Source organism: Lycium ferocissimum, unplaced genomic scaffold (genome assembly GCF_029784015.1).
Source record: "Lycium ferocissimum isolate CSIRO_LF1 unplaced genomic scaffold, AGI_CSIRO_Lferr_CH_V1 ctg215, whole genome shotgun sequence".
Lineage (NCBI taxonomy): Eukaryota > Viridiplantae > Streptophyta > Magnoliopsida > Solanales > Solanaceae > Lycium > Lycium ferocissimum.
In genome coordinates, this window is record NW_026719744.1 from 52689 (window position 1) to 72905 (window position 20217).

At 33.5% G+C, this 20217-nt stretch overlaps 2 protein-coding genes and 1 long non-coding RNA gene across 6 annotated transcripts; 2 read left to right on the forward strand and 1 right to left on the reverse strand.

Annotated features, from left to right (window-relative positions):
- Positions 1–6512: 6512 nt before the first annotated feature.
- Positions 6513–8021, forward strand: LOC132043136 (uncharacterized protein At4g22758-like). 4 transcript variants are annotated; one of them, XM_059433622.1, is made up of 3 exons: positions 6513–7060; positions 7161–7201; positions 7635–8021. In XM_059433622.1, exons 1-3 carry the CDS (start codon positions 6688–6690, stop codon positions 7638–7640), a joined length of 420 nt encoding a protein of 139 aa, XP_059289605.1. In that variant the 5' UTR covers positions 6513–6687; the 3' UTR covers positions 7641–8021. The 4 variants fall into 4 exon arrangements, with proteins under 4 accessions (XP_059289605.1, XP_059289602.1, XP_059289606.1 ...); XM_059433619.1 differs by having other exon boundaries at positions 6514–7060; positions 7161–7256; XM_059433623.1 differs by having other exon boundaries at positions 6514–7060; positions 7161–7195.
- Positions 8022–10217: 2196 nt separating this feature from the next.
- On the forward strand, positions 10218–17348 carry LOC132043141 (protein cornichon homolog 4). The gene is made up of 4 exons (XM_059433626.1): positions 10218–10535; positions 11417–11598; positions 16614–16736; positions 16817–17348. The coding sequence occupies exons 1-4, from the start codon at positions 10464–10466 to the stop codon at positions 16857–16859; spliced, it is 420 nt and encodes a 139-aa protein (XP_059289609.1). The 5' UTR covers positions 10218–10463; the 3' UTR covers positions 16860–17348.
- A 2019-nt stretch (positions 17349–19367) lies between these two features.
- On the reverse strand, positions 19368–20217 carry LOC132043146 (uncharacterized). The gene is made up of 2 exons (XR_009411682.1): positions 20083–20217; positions 19368–19786 (listed from the first exon to the last, which is right to left on the reverse strand). It is a non-coding gene; the product is annotated as an uncharacterized LOC132043146 (long non-coding RNA).

Sequence of the window (20217 nt, forward strand, 5' to 3'; positions counted from 1 at the left end):
AATTGTTCAGTTGAGTGAGTAAAATTTATGATAATATAACTATGATTGTCACTCATAAAGAATTATCTGATTATAATATATGGACCCAGTGGGAGAATGTTAAAAATATCATCAGTTTTTATTAGACACACTTAATGTGTCGCATATTAATTATTTACCTTGTCTCTCTAGTAAGTAATTAAAAACGAGTAAAGTTTATGATAATATAACTATAATTGCCACTCATAAAGAATTATCTGATTATAATATATGGACTCAATGGGAGAATGTTAAAAATATCATCAGTTTTTATTACACACAATTAATGTGTCGCATATTAATTATTTACCTTGTCTCTCAAGTAAGTAATTAATTAGATATAATATCTAAATCATGCAAATATATTCAGTAGCTTTTTTGATGGAAAAAATCATTTCTACTATATTAGAAGCACCGGTTGGTGCTTCTTTCGTCGTCCGTCTGTGGACCCCCCCCCCCCCCCCAACACCAACATAAAAAAAATAAAATTTGGCCCCCATATTAAACAGGCCCTAAAAAAAAAAAATTGAAAAAAAAAAATTATGGGCCCCATATTCAACAACATTCAGTATTAAAAAAAATTGTGGGCCCCATATTAAACAACATCCAGTATTAAAAAAAAAAAGTGGAACCCACCACATCCAAACTCATGTTAAAAAAAAAGTGGACCCATATTAACAAAATCAAGAATATTTAAAAAACAAACAATGTTAAAAAAATGCGGGCCCCATATTAAACACGATGCGTATTCATAGTAAACACTAATATAATAAAGTTTTAAATACGGAGACAAACTACAATGTTATATTAATCGTGTTTGTGAACATAGTATCCCATATTGACAAAATCAAGCAATATATAAAAAAATGAATCCCATATTAAAAAAATAAACAATGTCAACAAAAAAAAAGTGCAGACTTTGTATTCTTAGCAAACACTAATATAATAAAATTTTATATACGGAGCACAAATTACAATGTTATATCAATCATGTTTTGAACATAGTAAAAATTGTAAAAAAAAAAAAAAAAATTGTGGGCCCCATATTCAACAACATCCAGTATTAAAAAAAATTGTAAAAAAAAATTATGGGCCCCATATTAAACAACATCCAGTATTAAAAAAAAAAAGTGGAACCACCACATTCAAACTCACGGGGAAAAAAAGTGGACCTTATATTAACAAAATCTAGCAATATTGAAAAAAAAAAGTGAATCCCATATTTAAAAAACAAACAATGTTAAAAAAAAATATGGGCCCCATATTAAACACGATGCGTATTCATAGCAAACACTAATATAATAAAGTTTTAAATACGAGACAAACTACAATGTTATATTAATCGTGTTTTAAACATAGTATCCCATATTGATAAAATCAAGCAATATATAAAAAAATGAATCCCATATTAAAAAAATAAATAATGTCAAAAAAAATAGTGCAGACTTTGTATTCTTAACAAACACTAATATAATAAAGTTTTAGATACGGAGCACAAATTACAATGTTATATCAATCATGTTTTGAACATAGTATATAAAAAAAAAAATTGGGCCTCATATTAAACAGGCCCATAAAAAAAATTGTGGGCCTCATATATATTGACCCCATACTAAACAGCATCAAGCAATATATAAAAAAAAAAAAAAAGTGGAACCCACCATCTCCAAACTCACGGTAAAAAAAGTAGACCCCATATTAACAAAATCAAGCATTATCAAAAAAAAAAATATTGAACCCCATATTCAAAAAAAATAATGTCAAAAAAGACTTTGTATTCATAGTAAACACTAATATAATAAAGTTTTAGATACGAAGACAAACTACAATGTTATATTAATCGTGTTTTGAACATAGTATATATATATATATATATATATATTAAAAATAAAGCAAATTAATAATGTAAAAAAAAAATGCACCCCATATTAAAAAATCAAACAATATTCATGTAATTTCCAAAATATCTCATTAAGTCATTAATAATGGATTCATTACCGTGTGCGTATCAATCCATTAGTGGGAGCAAATGAAATTATTGTACAGTAACATACTTAAAATACTTATATATTAAAATAAGATAGAATTTAATTACTTTTTCATTTTTTCCTTACTCTAATAAATGTGAAAATAATTGTGGGCCCCATATTAAACACCATGCGTATTTGTAGCAAACAATAATATAATAAAGTTTTAAATACGGAGCACAAACTACAATGTTATATTAATCGTGTTTTGAACATAGTATCCCATATTGACAAAATCAAGCAATATATATAATAAAAAAAGTGAATCCCATATTAAAAAAATAAACAATGTCAAAAAAAAAGTGCAGACTTTGTATTCTTAGCAAACACTAATATAATAAAGTTTTAGATACGGAGACAAATTACAATGTTATATCAATCGTGTTTTGAACATAGTGTGTGTGTGTGTGTATATATATATATATATATATATATATATATTATATACATAAATATAATACAAACTAATAATGTCCAAAAGGGTGGGCCCCATACTAAACGACACCAAGCAATAAAAAAGATAAAAATAAAAAAAGAAGAAACTATATAAGGCATGGGTTTATACCCATGTTTCATCGTCCGTTGTCCCTTTAAAAAAAAAAGAAAGAAAAAAAAGTGGAACTGACCACATCCAAACTCACGGGAAAAAAAAAAAGTGGACCCCATATTAACGAGAATCAAGCAATATTAAAAAAAAAATGTAATCCCATATTAATAAAACAAACAATGTTAAAAAACAAATGCTTAGAAAATCAAACAATTAAATCAACAATAATGGACTCTTTAGAATAAGGAAAAAATTAATTTCTACTTTGTTTCATTTTAAACATGTAAAATTAATTTAATAATTTGAATTAGAATTATCTAAATCAAAATTTGATAAAAAATAATAAGTATTTTACACCGTTAAATTAATCGAATTAAAATTGAAAGTATCAACTAATATTCAAAATATTGCTATTGTTTTATACGAAAGAGAGGAAAATAGTTTCTTTTTAAACAAGTCTTCTCTTTTAAAAGGTATTAATAAATTTTCGTAGCAAACACGAATAAAATAAAGTTTTAGATACAATTAAGCACAAACTACAATGTTAAATTAATCGTATTTTGAACATATATATATATATATATATATATATATTATCATTATCTAAACACAACTACATATACATAGATACACTATAATCCGAAGTGTTGGGCCCGTGCGCAGCACGGGCATAGGCCATCTAGTTTTATTAGGAGTGGTGGAACATCGTATTCTTAAGTTTTTACTTAAGAATTTCTAGCATAACCATATAATACACGCTTATGAATTATTATTCTGACATCCTATGACAGGTATAAGCTAGAATATTCTAGGGTTCTTACAATTCTTTTAGGGGTCGTTTGGTGCATGGTATAAGCTGGGATATCCCAGCACTAATTTTTTGTACCATGTTTGGTAGAAGGTATAAATTTATCCTGGAATAAATTTATACCTTGTACCAAACAAAGTATAAAATGCATCTCATGATATAAGCTGGGATATACCTTCTTATACCACTTATCCTGGGACTATTCTATACCATCTCCTAGATGGTATAAAATAGTCCCAAGATATGGAATAAATTAGTCCCGGGATTATAATCCCGGGATAATTTTGGTCATGCACCAAACGACCACTTAGGGTTACACATCGATGCTAAATTAATTAAAGGTGATTCTTTACTGGCACTTGAACAAATTTCTATTATATATAAGTGTCTTAAGTGGACTAACCCCACATTGAATAGTTGTACCAGAAGCTTTACAAATTGTACACTTTAACACAACAATGAATACTTGTACCAAAAGTTATATAAATTTTACACTTTAATCAACTACTTCTTTATCCCACGGAGACATATGTCATAATACTGAATATTTATTCTCTTCTCATGTATACACGTATGCACTTCAATTTTAATTCTCCAGCACATTTATTTCTTCCATGCACTTTTATTTGTTCACTTTTGACTTTTCACGTTCTTGCTGAATATTTATTCTCTTCTCATATATAGACGTATACAGTCAATTTTAATTCTCCTACACAAATTTATTTCCTCCGTACACTTTTACTTGTTCACTTTTGACTTTTCACGTTCTTTAAGAATTAATAAATCCCACGTGGATATATGTCATAGTACTGAATATTTATTCTCTTCTCATGTATACACGCATGCACTTCAATTTTAATTCTGCGATACATATTTATTTCCTCGTGCACTTTTAGTTGTTCACTTTTGACTTTTCACGTTCTTGCTAAATATTTATTCTCTTCTCATGTATACATATATAGACTTCAATTTTAATTCTCTGATACATATTTATTTCCTCCGTGCACTTTTATTTGTTTACTTTTGACTTTCACATTATTTAAGAATTAATAAACGAAGTACTCCCTCCATCCTATATTACTTTGCCACATTACTTGACTTTTCACGTTCTTTAAGAATTAATAAATGAAGTACTACCTTCGTCCCATATTACTTAGCTACATTACTATACTTGACTTTTCATGTTCTTTAAGAATTAATAAAAATGAAGTACTCCCTTCGTCCCATATTACTTGGCCACATTACTAAAAATATATGTCTATTTTTCTATTCTATATTTTTTTTCTTCTTTCTTATATATAAACGACCATGGTGGACGAACACAACAACAATAAGTTGTACAAAAAGCAATTGAAATTGTACTCTAAGTAGGGACTAACATGTGTACATTTCAGAAGTTGAACATTAATTCTACCTCTTGTGTGTTTACCTTTTAAGTCCCCACATGTCCGCAGAGTTTTAATTGTCCTTTCATTTCCTTCATTTGACATGTACTCCTTCTGTCTCAATTTAAGTTTCTACGTTTGACTAGACATGGAATTTAAGAAATAAAGATAAACTTTCAAAACTTGTGGTTCTAAATTAAAAATGTGAATAATATAATATAATATCCTTTGAATCTTGTGATTATAAACTTGACATGTAGGATATTTGAATTGTCAATTTACTAAATATAAAAAGAGGCGGACATAACCAAAATAAGATAATTTTTTTTAACAACAAACGCCCAAGTGGACGAACACAGCAACAATAAGTTGTACAAAAAGCAACTGAAATTGTACTCTAAGCCAAGACTAACATGTGTACATTTCAGAAGTTTAACATTAATACTACCTCTTATGTTATGTATTTACTTTTTAATTTTCCACGCGTCCGCAGTGTCTGAATTGTCCTTTCATTTCATTCATTTGGCATATAATCCCTCTGTCTCAATTTAAGTGTCTATGTTTGACTAGACACGGAGTTTAAAAAATAAAGATAGTCTATCTTGTGGTTTTAAATTAAAAATGTGTATAATATAATAAAATATTCTTAGAATCTTGTGATATAAACTTGACATGTAGGATATTTGAATTATCTACTAAATATAATAAGAGGCGGACATAACTAAAATAAGATAAATTTTAACAACAATTGAGAAATTAAGGGGAAAAATAAGATGAAAAGAAAAAAAATATGGAGACTCACTAAGGAGAATCGCGGTATCCTTTGCAAAATGTAATTGAGTAACCAAATTAATCATGTTGGGCCCCGTGCATTGCACGGGCATAGTTTGCTAGTATGACGTAAACTTCTAGCGATCCTTTCACCATAGAAAGTTTCAAGAATGGCTTGAATGCGTTTCACGACTATCTCCAATGATTTTGATTTCATCATATGTGGCTACTACAAAACCTTCAATTTCCAGGACTATGTACATGTCTGACTACAAAACTAAAATTTCAAAAATTAGAGAAGGAAAAGGTATTGATTCCTTTCAATAGTGTCCCAATGTCGTCAACTCAAGGAAGATTCGAGTGGCAAAGCTTCCACCAGTAGTGTGTTTTTGCCCACTCTTCAATTACGATCTAGACAAACACTTCAGTCTCCAATTCTTAATTACCAGCACAAAAAATAGTAGTAGTAACAAATTTGCAATTACATCTCTTTCAACCATTTCCTACATAATTCAATCCAAACTTCTTACCCTATGTATTAGATTACATATTAGGATTTCCTAATGTCACAATCAATAAATTAACTATATTTTTGGTGGTTTTTTCACTCACTAGTCTATGTCATACAATTTAAGGAGAGAAAATTGTAGCTCCTCAATGATTATTGCACATAACGACACCCAATTAATCCCTAAACCTACAATACCTGTTTTATCAATAAAATTGGATTGAAATTTTTTGGGCGAATCAAATTTATCTTGAGAAATTGTTTAAGCCAAAAACTAAGACCAAACAAAAAAAAAAAAAAAAGAAGAAGAAAAATTCACAACGTTAAGGAGTATGTGGTTATTTAGCAAAACATTTGGGGGACAGAGAAAGATAATGAAACCTGCAATTTCCAAGAAGCTTCCCGCGATATCCTGAGAGTACAAACTACCAACTGAAATGATTTCATTCAGCATGTCACCCAAATATACTATCATTATCAAGAAACTCTCTCCATATTGTTACGTAATATATCTAGCTAAACATACATATGTATCTCAATTCTCAATATATATCAATCATCATACAAAAATTGAGATTTTCTTAAACCTGGGGCTAGAATCTTGAATTGAGATTCTTTTAGAAATGAGATTTCCACCAAGACTAGCCGAAGCACATACAAATTCGAAGGTCCTTTCAAAAACATCAGATAAAATTGAAACGATACAAAGAAAATTAGAGCATTCAGTGCAAAAGTGCGGAGCCAGCATAGATGTTCAGGCTGGAAATGTGACGATATTTAGTCAAGAGAAGCAACAGAAGCTGAAGAAGTTGTTGATGAATGTGAATATACAGAACAGTTTGGGGCCGTTACATGTCGTGATGTCGTCGGAGAACACTGTCGGGGACTTGATAAAGGCTGTGATTGAGATTTACTTGAAGGAGAAACGGCGGCCATTGTTACCTAGTAGTGATGCTCGGTGTTACGAGCTTCATTATTCCCAGTTTAGTTTGGACAGTAAGTTCTCTGTTTTGCTCCCAATTTTGTGGAGTGTTTAATTATGTCATTTCTTTGATTTGTTTGCCCGTATGTGACCTTTTCTATGCTTTTTCTTCAGCCGAGGGTCGTCCGGAAACAGCCTCCCTACCTAAGGTAGGGGTAAGGTCTGCGTACACTCTACCCTCCCCAGACCCCAAGTTGTGGGATTCACTGGGTATGTTGTTGTTGTTTAATTATGTGATTTGATTCAATTCGATCCCATATGCATGTGAACACGAATCTAAATTCTTACATACTTTCTTGGAAAAAGAAGAAGTGTATGGTTGTGTCTTCATTTTCCATTGAATAGCATAGAGTTCTGAATACTCCTTTTTGGCCTAACTCGTTCGACGCATTCTGTTTTGCAAGAGTACTCATTTGATTATGTGTTGAAACTAAATTAATTTTAATTTTAACTGAAAATTTTATTTTCAAAAAGTGCTATAAGTTGTACGTAGTTGTAATTTTTTTAACGTTCAAATGGGAGTATCTTGTATATGGAATTAATATGCCTATTCTATTTGTAACTATTTTTCACGGTGGGAATACACAGGCTTGAAGCCAGAAGAGAAGTTGCTGAATTTGGAGTCTCGAAGTTTCTTTCTATGTCCAAAACCAAATTCATCTTTCATGGACAAAGCAAAGGCCACTGCAAAGCTTCCAGTCATTTTGGCAAAGTTCATGGATCTCTTCATACAAATTGTCATAAACCTAAGTAGTTTTTGGCCAAAATGTCACCCTCACTGGCTTTAAGCATTATTTGAACAAACCATGATCGCAACCAATAATATTTTCCACATCATGTGCATTTGACACTATATATATTGTTCTCTTTATCTCTTTATCTCTTTTAAGTGTAATTGATTCTTGTACTTTTAATTTTGTGTGATTACAACTTACAAGTTCTATAAAGTTGCACGAAATGGCTATGGATTCTCGATGGTGCTTTAATTTGGTCTCTCCATTAGTTAAATCTGTTGAAGATGCACTCATGTATGACAAAGATTTAAACATGTTACATTTTAATTTAAGCCCAACTTTGCTCCACAACGAAATATCATCTTGGAGATGTTTTATTGAGATTTTGCTTCAAAGGTCTATTCTTTTTAGTAGAGTGATAGTTAATATAAGGAGTGAGAGCTTGATCAAGCAATTTAACACTTAACAAATAATTAGTATTATAGCGGTGTGGTAAATACTCTCTCATCCTTAACCAAATGTTTCGAGTTTGAACCTTAAATACAAACGTTATTCCCCTAATGTGAAATTTTTCAGCGAGAATATGAATTTTATTGAGTTTCAATATGGAGTACCTAATACCAGATGAGAAGCAAAGGAAAACACTTATTAAATAGGCTTTTGATAATCAAATCACTCAATTTCATTGGATGCAAATTGAATTGTTAATTATAACCAACAGTGGGAATAAGTTCTGTCGTTCTAAAAATTCTTTTGATGATTCGTTTTGCATATTTCCAAAAGGTTTTTTAAATCAATTTTATTGCTCAAAACCGAGAATGAATTGAAATTATTAGCAGTAAAAATGCTGAAAATAGACTAAAGTGGTTATTCAAGTTTGTTACTTCATTTGTTGGAGTCAATTAGAGGGAACAACGTCAAATATTAGTACCACGGGGACATAAACTTTTTATCAAAAGGGCCCTCTGTCAAACTACTCCATTTCTTTCGTTAAATAAAACCAATTAGTTCCTATTACATCTCTTCATTAGGTGACGTTATCATTACATCTCCTAACAATATACTTAATCAGGTGATACAATGCATTATCTTATGTAGTAAGTTAGTATCCATAAAGCCATTAATAAAGTTACAGCATTAATTTTACCAAAAAAACAAAATGAGAGCATAATTGCTTTATTTGTTATGCCAAAAAGAACACATAATTATTCTATTTTCAATAATCTACAAATATTTTTTGCCCTTTTCTATTAAAAAATAAATAAATCAAAAGTATGTAATGAATTCTTTTTTGGGAAAAGGGTCTAATATACCGCTCTACTTTAATTTAATAGTTAAATATACCCTCCGTTAGTTAAAGTAGATAAATATACCCCTTCCGTTAGTCAAAGTAGATAAATATACCCCTTACGTTAAGAAAGTACACAAATATACCCCTCAGTTGATAGAATCCCCAATTCCACCATTAATTAGCCGATTTAACTTAAAAAAAATCCATGCCCGACTCGTCCTGACCGGCAAATTAAATTCTTTCCCACCAAATATATCCACCATCCTTCAAGAGATTGTTGATTTTTAGTTTTTAATTTTAGATTGGAGGACCGTTGTTTAGAAAGGAGGCTTGTGGCAGGGATTTTCTAGCCTTTTGAGCCTAAAGCTTTCATTTTTATTGATTTTAATGTTGCTAGCTATCTGGACATGTGATACAGTGATACTTGAAAAAATTTATCTCAGTTTACTCCAAGCCAAAGCTCTCTGTTGGATACATAAGTATTTTATAAAGTGTGAAATATTATAATAATCATGCTTGACTGATGACAATCATGCTTTCTCTGGTATTTTGCATATGATATTCAATACTGTATTAAGGATTTAATGTATTTACTGAGATCGAATGATCTTTTTTGTTTTGTGCAGTGATGTCCGAGGAGATGGTTAAGGATAGTTATAAAGAATTTACTGGTTCTGGTGGTGGTGGTGGTGGTTGTGTTGGGTCGGTTGTAGTGGTTCTGGGTATATTTGGGCGGAAAGTATTTAATTTGTAGGTCGGGGCAGGTCGGGCATGATTTTTAAGTTAAATCGGATAATTAATGGTGGAATTGGGAATTCTGTCAACTGAGGGGTATATTTGTGTACTTTCTTAACGAAAGGGGTATATTTATCTACTTTGACTAACGAAAAGGGTATATTTATCTACTTTGACTAACGGAGGATATATTTAACTAATAAACTAAAGTAGAGGGGTATATTTAACCCTTTTCCCTTCTTTTTTTCTGTAGGGATCTAGTAGGCTTGGTTGGTTAAATACCTATCAACTTTCAATTATTGGTGAAGCGTTCAATCCCACGTCTTGTAATCTCATCCCCATTTCCCCTTCACTTACCCTTATGTAATAAAAAAAAATTAATTTTTTTTTCCTTTTTTCTGATTTTTCTTTACCCAAAAAGGGTTTTTGTTTTCTATCTACAGCAAAGCCTCGTTCACACCGGCTAAAGTTCGGAGCAAGACGACACCCAACTGCTCCGATCGTTTCCTTTTGGTTGAAAATTGGAATAGCGTAGAGTCTCTGCCTTTTGCTTCGATTCGTTGCTTGCTGTCTATTACAATTTCATCAAATCAAATACTATAAAAGAAAGCAGGAGGGTGCGCATCCCAAAAATAGATTAGTAAGAAGAGAGAGAAAATGGCAGATGTATGGGCATGGCTTCTCTTCTTCTTCATTCTCATTTCCCTCGTCGTCATGCTTGTTTTTCAGGTCTACACCCTACTCTTTTCACTCCCCCCCCGACCCCAAACCCTTTTTAGAGAACTACTAAGTACTTAGTATTTGATTATGCAAATGTGAGATTCTTGTTTCTGTTAGTTGAGGTGATTTCTCAATCTACTCTAGATGATATTTTCTAGGCAATTGTTGATTAAAATTCTTTTAGATTTTTGAATTTTGATGTTGGTTTTAGCTGTATTAAGCACCTAAAGGATGTAAGCTTCTGAGATAAGTGATTCGTTGAACATTGACTTCAAATTAGTTGTAAGCTTTCATCATAGGGATTATACTGACTTTAACTGTTTCCTTGTTAAATTACAAGCATATAGGGGCTTATCCCATGTACAAATATGTGTTGCCTATTTGGAAATATTACTTGGGGTTTTAGGGAAAAACTTTACATCCTCTTTTTTAAAAAATAAAGATATCCTACACACACACACATACACATACATATATACAACAACATACCCAGATTAATCCCACAAGTGTGGTCCGGGGAGGGTAGAGTGTACGCAGACCTTACCCCTACCTCGTGGAGGTAGGGAGGCTGTTTCTGGAAGACCCTAGGCTCGAGTGCAGCAAAGCAAAGTAGTTATGAAAGAGGAAATACAGGAGTAAAGAAAACATGACAACTAATAAGGAAAGCAGTACAGAGCTCACACATATATGCATACAAATATTTATATAATAATTTGGATAAGAACCGTGATCTATAACTACTCAGCAACACCACATACTTGTTAGGTCGCTTCTATTGAGTATGGCATGCGAAACTGTACCTTCTATTGAGTATAGCATGCAGATAACTGCAGTGAACTTGTGCCTTTTTTTTTTCTAAGATGAAGTCTGACATTTGAAATGTGTTACAGCTGATGTGCTTATCAGATCTAGAGTTTGATTATATCAACCCATACGACTCTGCATCTCGTATAAATGGAGTTGTTGTACCTGAGTTCATCACACAAGGAGTTCTGTGCTTGCTCTATCTGATAACAGGGCATTGGTTTATGTCACTTCTATGTGTTCCATATATGTACTACAATTACAGATTGTAAGTTTCCGCTCATCTTTTTGCTTCATGGCTGAACTGCTAATGAAATTAAGATTTGATCAAATTCAGATTAGCTAATCTGTGGATTACTGCATTCATATAAACACTGCTGAGGCAGCATATGTTAGTTCTATTCTATAGCTTAGTTCTATTCTATAGCATGTTGATGAGATCTCAAATATGTGTAGAGATAAAATTTGGTTTTTGTTCCTCCATTATGCACATCTGCTGTGATTCTCTGCAGCATTTACTTCCGATTCCCTTTCCATAGACTAAGCACCCGTACATCTTCTTTCCTTAAAATTGATGGTTTTCTTGGGATTTTTATTTGTCAATAAACTTTTAAATAGAAATCTGGTGATATGTTTCTTTATGATTGTGAAACTTGGTTTTGGGCTTGGTTTCGGGCTTGGTTTATAGACTTCGTGAGCAGTATTAAATTTTGTCCAGAAGAGACTCCTGTTTTTCTATTCTTATGTTTTTCATGCGTAGCAATTTACTTGTCTTTTATTATTTATAATTGTGGCAAACCCAAATATATAAACAAAACTGTCGTCTCTCTAGCTGCTTAAGCTTTTTAGATGTTGTATCACACATATTAAATTTAATATGGTACCAAAGCTGGTAGAGTTCTTGAACTCCAGTCTCACCACCACCTATCAATAGAAATCTTTCACGTGCGTGTTGCTAACTTAAATAAATAATTAAAGTTATTCCCTGTTTAGTTATTTATGCCTTTTTGTTAAATAACCGTGGTGTCCAAGCCAACTTGCGCGCACCTCGACTAATTCTATGGGGTGCCTGCTACCCCCACTAATACATGTAGTTATTTATCCTTTGTAGATGAGGTGGTACGTACAATTCAACAACGTTTTTTTTCCTGTCTAGGTGTAGTGTGTCTATTTTCTGTATGTGGAGTTATTTTCTAGTCTCAAGGGTATCAGCAAATCTAAGGTGTTCAACAATTTTGTTAGTTTTCAAGTTTTGTCACGTGCGTGATTTGAGCAGGCTCATATTAGCATGCTTGTTAGTTGGTTCTTTTTGGTCTAGTTGCACATTGCTCAATTCTTAAACCTACCTACCACATTCAATCTTAATGAACCATTGAAATTTACTCCCAAAGCTTAAGTTTGCCTCATGTACTAAGGTCCCTGAATGCGCCAGTTGCTTGAACTTTTGGCTGACATACTATCTGTATGTTCATTGAGGCAGAATGGGAAGTTTTGAGCAATCTCAGGCTCCAACATGACAATTTAGGTTCCATAGTGAGTAGTTTAAGCAAATATTCTTGGTAGTATTGTGAATTCACGATGAGCAAATGCTCACAATTGGCCTGCTGATAGGTGGCTTGAGCTACGATATTAGATTTAAGGAATGAGCGATCAGAAATTTTGTACATTACCTGGTAAATATACAGCTATTTGTCTGTTACCATTCTCAAAAAAAAAAAAAAAAAAAAAAAAAAATATATATATATATATATATATATATATATATATATATATGCAGCTACTTGTAAATTAGAACTAAATATATGTAGCTGTGGCTAATTTAGATTAAGCTTGTGATCTGATTTGAGACTTAATAGTGCTTAAAAACCAGTCCATCTTGGCTCAAATGAGCAAATATCATGGATTATTTTAGGGTTTAGAAGCTGCTTGGATCAATTGGAGACCTTGGCTCTGAAGATAGGGAAGTGATCTTAGATGTGGAGAAGAAGCAAATTTTCTTTGTTAAGATTGAAGGAGAAGACAAGATGCTTCACTGGTCATCAGACCTTCACAGTTTAGACCCCAATTCCTCCAACTATGTTCTACGTAGAAGGAACTTATCCTCTCTTTCCCAAAGGTTTTCCTGTTGACCGTCCATTTTTCATCTTGGTCTCTGCCTGTCTGCTTTTCATACTCTCTTCATCTTTTTATTTTCTTACTTTCTACCTCCTGCATAGAAAGACTCATGTTTCTTCCTTGGCAAAAGTGATATTACTTCCTACAACTCTAGCTTCCCTTCCAGTTTGAATGAAGTGGTGGGTTACCACTGCTTGCTTGTTTCTTAGATAATTGACATCCTAGCCGTCTTGGATGATTTTGAAAAAACCAATATAAGGTGGGAAAAAAAGAATGCTTGCTCTACCAATACCACTCAAGATTGCATATAAAACCCTCCAGACACTTGAGAGGCATTGTTCATATCTGGATTTTCCACTGAATTTTGCAGACCCCTTCATGGGTCATATGTGAAATATTAGGTAAGGAATAAGCAAAAACTGACTATTGGTGAATGCTTCAATTTTAGTATTCAAGACAACTTCGTTTTTCTCTTTTCTTGGAATCTACGTATACCTGGGTTCTATTTACAGCATCTTTTCCTCCGTGCCCATTGCACTTCTATCAGTGTCCCTTTCTTTCGCTTTTTTTGCCTAATCTCATCTTTACTTGTTAATCTGGTATTTAAGCAGGTAATATGTTAAGGGATCTTTTCTACATCCATTTATTGTCCCTGAAAAAATCATATCTATTTCAGTCTTCCTATTTTCCCTTCCAATTTCTTGCCTACTTGGTGAAAAATTGCAATTCTTTACTATTTGTGGCAAGGATCAGTTTTTGGTCTTTCATATAAAGTGGTAGGGGTGGGCGTTTGGTTGGCGAGGTTTTAAAATTTTGGTTCAATTCTGGTTTGGAAAATTTTAAACCAAAACCAAACCAAATATTTTTCGATTTATTTCCATTTAATCGGTTCGATTTTGAGGATTATATTGAGCCTTTTCAATTTGAGATTCTTCTGGAAAAAGATGGGGTGGTGGAACTGGAAGGTGGGCTTGAAGGGAAGGATGTGGGGCTGCTGCACTTGGAGCAGGTGCCCGTGGTGGTGGTGAAAGGGGCTGGAGGGTGGTGGCAGTGTTTGTTGTTGTTCTTGCATTGGAGGGTGGGGTTCCAATTGAGAAATGGAAGCGCTAGTATAGATCGAATGAAGTTTGTATTATCAGTTGATGAAAAGAAAAATGTCTGGGAAATTTCTGCATTAGAATGAAGAAAGGCTACGACAGAAAGGGCTTGGGTGGGGGAGGTGGGGGTGAGTTGGAAACTTGTAGCCTGTATACCAGCCACAACTTCCTTATCAGGAGACTTCAGGAAACGGCGATGAAGAGCTGAGAAGCCAGAAAGGCAGAAACCATCAAAAACTTTAGGCTGGAGCTCTTGGATTGTTTGACTGAAGGAATGGACTAAGGCCTAAGAAGAATGGGTAATGGGTCTATTAGTAGTCCTATTCGCACAACGGGGAAAAATTTATCTATTAATCCATTTTTTCGGTTAACCAAAATACTTTTTTATAAAACTGCAACTGAACTGAATATATCAAAACTGACCGAAGAACCAAAAAAAGGGAATTTGAGGTTAGATCAGTTTTCCATTGATAACCGAAATATGCCCCCCATGGAAAGTGGTGAGTTTACACTAGATCTGTTTTGAGCTGGTATTTGTTTGCCCTAGTTGCCGATGAGCTAACCTATAGTAGATAGGACGGGTTCCATGTTATTAACATATGATATTATGTTAATTTGCGAAGCTAACAAGGAAATAACAAAATTTTGAATGCGGAAAAACACTCTAGAGAACTAGAGTTTTAGGATAAGTAAAAGTAAGATGGAATATATTATGGGAGTGAAAGTTTCCTATAATGTCCAACATATCTTTTTTTTTTTTTTTAAAAAACTAGTAATTGTAATGTCCAACATATCTATAAGATGAGTGTTAATAAAATATGAATATTCAGATGGATGTGTTGCTATGCTAGATTGACAAGATTAGAACATTCGACTGAGGGACAAGTAGCACACACAGAGGTAAAAATAAAAGGTCGCTTGAAATGGTTTGGCTATATTCTACATAGACCCCCAAATCCACGATTCCGTAGGTGCGGCGTTATGATGATTGAAGGTGGTAAATAGGATGCATAGTTCTAAAATCACATAGAATGAGGATGTCTTGAAGACCTACAATCTCTTGAAATTCGTATGCTTATCTAGGAACAAGATATGATGTTAACGAAGGATTTATATAGGTGATATCAACTTACCTTATCAAAATAGGTGGTATCAATTAGCTGAGATTATGGTTTAGCCATTATTGGCATACTTACATTAGGTCTGGCGTTTGTTAGAAGTCTTTTTAGTTTGGTTAAAATTTTGTTTATCAATGCAGGGATAAGTGCATGACTTAGACAACCTCTAGTTCTAGAAAGCCCTATTTTGTCACAAGACTATCGAGTATTGGAATGAAATGGGCCCAAGCAGGGAAATGGATATAGAGAAGTCGGCAAGTCATATAGCCGACCCAAATTTGTTCGGCATTGAGGTGTAAGCTGTAGTTGTTTGAAAATGGAGGGATTTTACTGATACCATCTAATAGATTAATCCGGAGATGAAACTAGTAAGTTTTCTGTGCTTGGCTGGTTTTGTTAATAATTCTTTTGCTTATTTATCCCTTTGGAGGGGGGAAAAAAAAAAAAGAGGGTTTCTGTTGAGCCTTTTACAAATTGACCAAAGAAATGGTAAGATTGCTGAACATATTGCCAGTATCTTGTATTATTGCTTACAATTTAATGATGGAAGGAAGTCCCTGGGGCATTCTGTTATATGAAACTAGAGGACAGACTTAAAGTTTTGTTAGGGTGAACAAGAAAAGGTATTCTTATCTGGCTTGAATCAGTGTTTAGTAAAACAATGGAAGTCCACTGGAGAGCTGGTACATATTGCTAAATGATGTAGGTATAACCAATACGTGATTTAAGGATCTCATTCCATCCTAGCTGAAACTGAAACAGCCTCTTCATTACCTTCTCTTCAAATGCATTCAAAAATCATAATGTCTCATATCATTGTATTCTTTGAATTTTTTCTAGGGAACTTGTTAGTGCTTGATTCAGTGATTGAGGTTTAATTAGATATGAAACCTCTCTAATATTGCTGATGTGTTTCATCAAACACAATTTCTAATGTTTGCTTCATGCTCTAGGTACACGAGAAGGCAGCACCTTGTTGATGTTACAGAGATTTTTAATCTGCTTAATTGGGAAAAGAAACAGAGGCTTTTCAAACTAGGCTATATCGTCCTTCTCCTCTTCATATCATTATTTTGGTAAGTAATTAAACAGCACTTTGTTACAGAAGTTCTTATAAACAAGGCACTTCTTGACCGAGTGTATGTTCTTTCTACAGGTTGATTTACAGTGCCTTGGAAGACGATGAAGAGTCTCTATAGGTTCTTCATTTGAGCCAACTTACTCATACTCGGAGCTGCTGCATTTGCTCATTTATGTTGGCTTGTCTTAATTCATTATTCTTGAAAGTGTAGGGTTTAGAGATAGCAGATTCCGATCTTATGTGATTGGAAGCACTCCCGTCCCCCTCCCTATTCAGTTTTCGAGCAATTGCAGGTTTTCAGGTTCTATATATGTATTGCACGGTGTGATTTTGAGTGACATAGTATCTTCACCAAACTGAAATCCCACTATGCTGCGTTGAACATGGTCTTCTGTAAGCTTATGTTGTCCTTTTATTTTTGCTCGCCATTTACGTGACATTGCTAATTGAAGGTGCTGTTGTTAGGATGCAAGATCTTTTTCTTTATCCCTGTTATACTTTTTCTTGCGATGTTAAACATATTTTACGGACAATGGACTTCAGGAAATGTACAAATCTCCCCCCTACATTGAATTGCGTGTCCAATCAAGTATGGAAATACCTTAAAGAACGGAAAAGGGCCAAATATACCCCTGTACTATGAGAAAAAGTTTAAATATACCCCTCGTTATATTTTCGGTCCAAATATCTTTCTTGTAGTTATCTTTTATTGGTTCAAATATGTCCTTGTATTATAAGAAAAGGTTCAAATATACCCTTCCTCCGTTAAGATTATTCAAGGTGGACATCCAATCCTACGTGGCACTGACATTTGATGAGATGGATACCACGTGACATGCCACCTCAGCACCGCTAACCCATTTTACCCATCTCCTCCATTTCCTTCCCCTCCGCCACTAAAATTTCCTTCTCCTCCATCACCATTAATGGTGACTTTACTTTCTTAAGTGTTAGTGCTTAGCTAAACTCGATGCATAAAATGAAACTAACAGAGCAATTATTAATCAACAAAAAAGATTCTTTTTGAGAAGATCCAAATTTTCTCCAGTAACATCTGAAAGTCACATATGTGTACTCCAAGTGGTTTTTCAAAAGAGTGTTAAATTAATTTAGTACCTAACTAATCCAGAGCATGACATTTTAGAAAGATGGTTGTTTAATTGATTAAGGCCGAATCTCCAATGTATGTGAGTGTAGAGATTTGTCCTTCTTGTCCAATTCCACCATTAAATTGAGGACAAAAGTTCTGTTTTAATGCATTGATGATAGTTAATTTAGTGGTGGAGGGGAAGGAAATAGGGGAGATGGGTAAAATGGGTTAGCGGCGCTGAGGTGACATGCCACGTGGTATCCACTTCATCAAATGTCAGTGACACGTAGGATTGGATGTCCACCTTGGATAATCTTCACTGAGGAAGGGTATATTTGAACCTTTTCTCATAGTACAGGGGTATATTTGAACCGATAGTATAACGGCAAGGGTATATTTGGACCGAAAGTATAACGAGGGTTATATTTAAACCTTTTCTTATAGTGCAGGGGTATATTTGGCCCTTTTCCGTTTAAAGAATTGCGGATGCCTCTTCCTTACATTTAGGACTCATTTGTTTGCACTTAATGGTTGTCTGAATCTGAATGATTTAAATATTAAGTCATTAAGTGCATTCGTCTACATTAAGATTTAAGCACTTATATGGTCTGAATAGGTCTTAATCATTAAGATCTTAAACAAAGTCGCAATATCATTAAGATGTATTTTGGTGTGGATAATTCTTATCACCGCTTTATCCACAATCACTAGTCATTACCTTTGTCATCACAACCACCATCATCATATGTCAATACTCGTCGTCGTCGCTAACCACCAGTCACCCCCACCAATCACCTCTGCCATAACAACTACCACTGCTGTTTGCAGCCAACAATGAATGTCAGTCGCTACCACACCTACAACCTCCCTCGTTATAACTATATCCACTGCCGCCACCGCTACCTCCACTACTATTATTAGCCACTACCACCACTATCACCAATCCCTAAACCAACCACCTCCACCATCACAATTAGCACTGTCGCCAAGTACCACTAACACATAGTCAAACACCACACATTCTTCAGCCACCAACATTAACACCTCCTACTAATAATATCAACCAATTTTACCGTCACAACCACCACCACCATCACTATCAACTGTCATCATCACACCGGTCATTACAACATCAACCGCCTTCACTATCACAACTAACACCACCACTGTTATTAGCCACCAACACCAATCATTACCACCATCACAACTACAAACCATCTCCACCATCACTAGCCAACATAAATGTTTTTTTTAATCATGATTTTATTTTAGAAAATTTATAACTTTATAATATTTAGTTTTTATTTATTTGAACTGTATATTTTTTATGTTTACAAATAAATAAATTATGGACATTCAGATGTTGAAAGACAAATAATGTTTATCACTCAGTGTTTATATATAGAGACATCATCTTAATTATTCAAATGTGCATTTAGATTCAGACGTCTTAATCTTAATAAAAAACGAACGAGACTTTTAAAGATGAAGCAAAAGAAAGAAGAACGTAACAGAAGCAAAAGAAAGAAAAGGAGATACACAAACTGCATAACATAGTACATTGATCAAGATTAATATAGTAGGAAGACACTTATTCTGTTGCTTACAAGAGACTCAAAGTAGGTAAATGAAAAGCAACATAGACGTAGATGTAGGAAAATCTCTAATATCTGTCAGATTTTTCCCTCGGAGAAACGTGTGTCTTTAGTAGTGAATGCAGTTGGAACCATCAACTTAACTTTGAGAGGGAGGAAGGAGACATTGTTTATATTTCTTCCCTAAGATAGGAGTCCCACATGAATTGCACATCCAACCGTCAGAACAATCACTTTGCGTACTGCAAGGTCTCTTACAAGTTAACCAACCATCATCTAACATTAGATTTCTTTCAACCATATCCATATCCAAGGCTAAGTTTCGTAATGCTTGTACTTTCATCTTCGGCGAGGGATTAACTGCATATTAAATCAATCAAAATTGAGTTAAACATTAACATAAAATGATGTATATACAACACTGCTTCCGTTCCATTTTACGTGGCTTGACACAAAGTAATGAAATAAAGACTTTTGAAACTTGTAGTTTAGAATAAGATATAAACACTTGTACAGCTATAAATCTTCTCATTAATGTTAAAATGGAAATTCTTTAATATAGAAAGATGTTATTCTTTTGTGTCACATAAATTGAGACAGAGAGACTATATTTTATAGAGAGCGAGCTATAGGAAGAGGAGAATGCAGCTACTAACTAATAATCGCCATGAGGAGAACAACCAAAAAGAAAGCAAACTTATTTCCAGCCATTGACAATACTTTGTCTTGAAGCCTTAAGTGGGGAAGTGTGTTTATTTTTAATTAATTAGGGGCATATTTATAGCACTTCG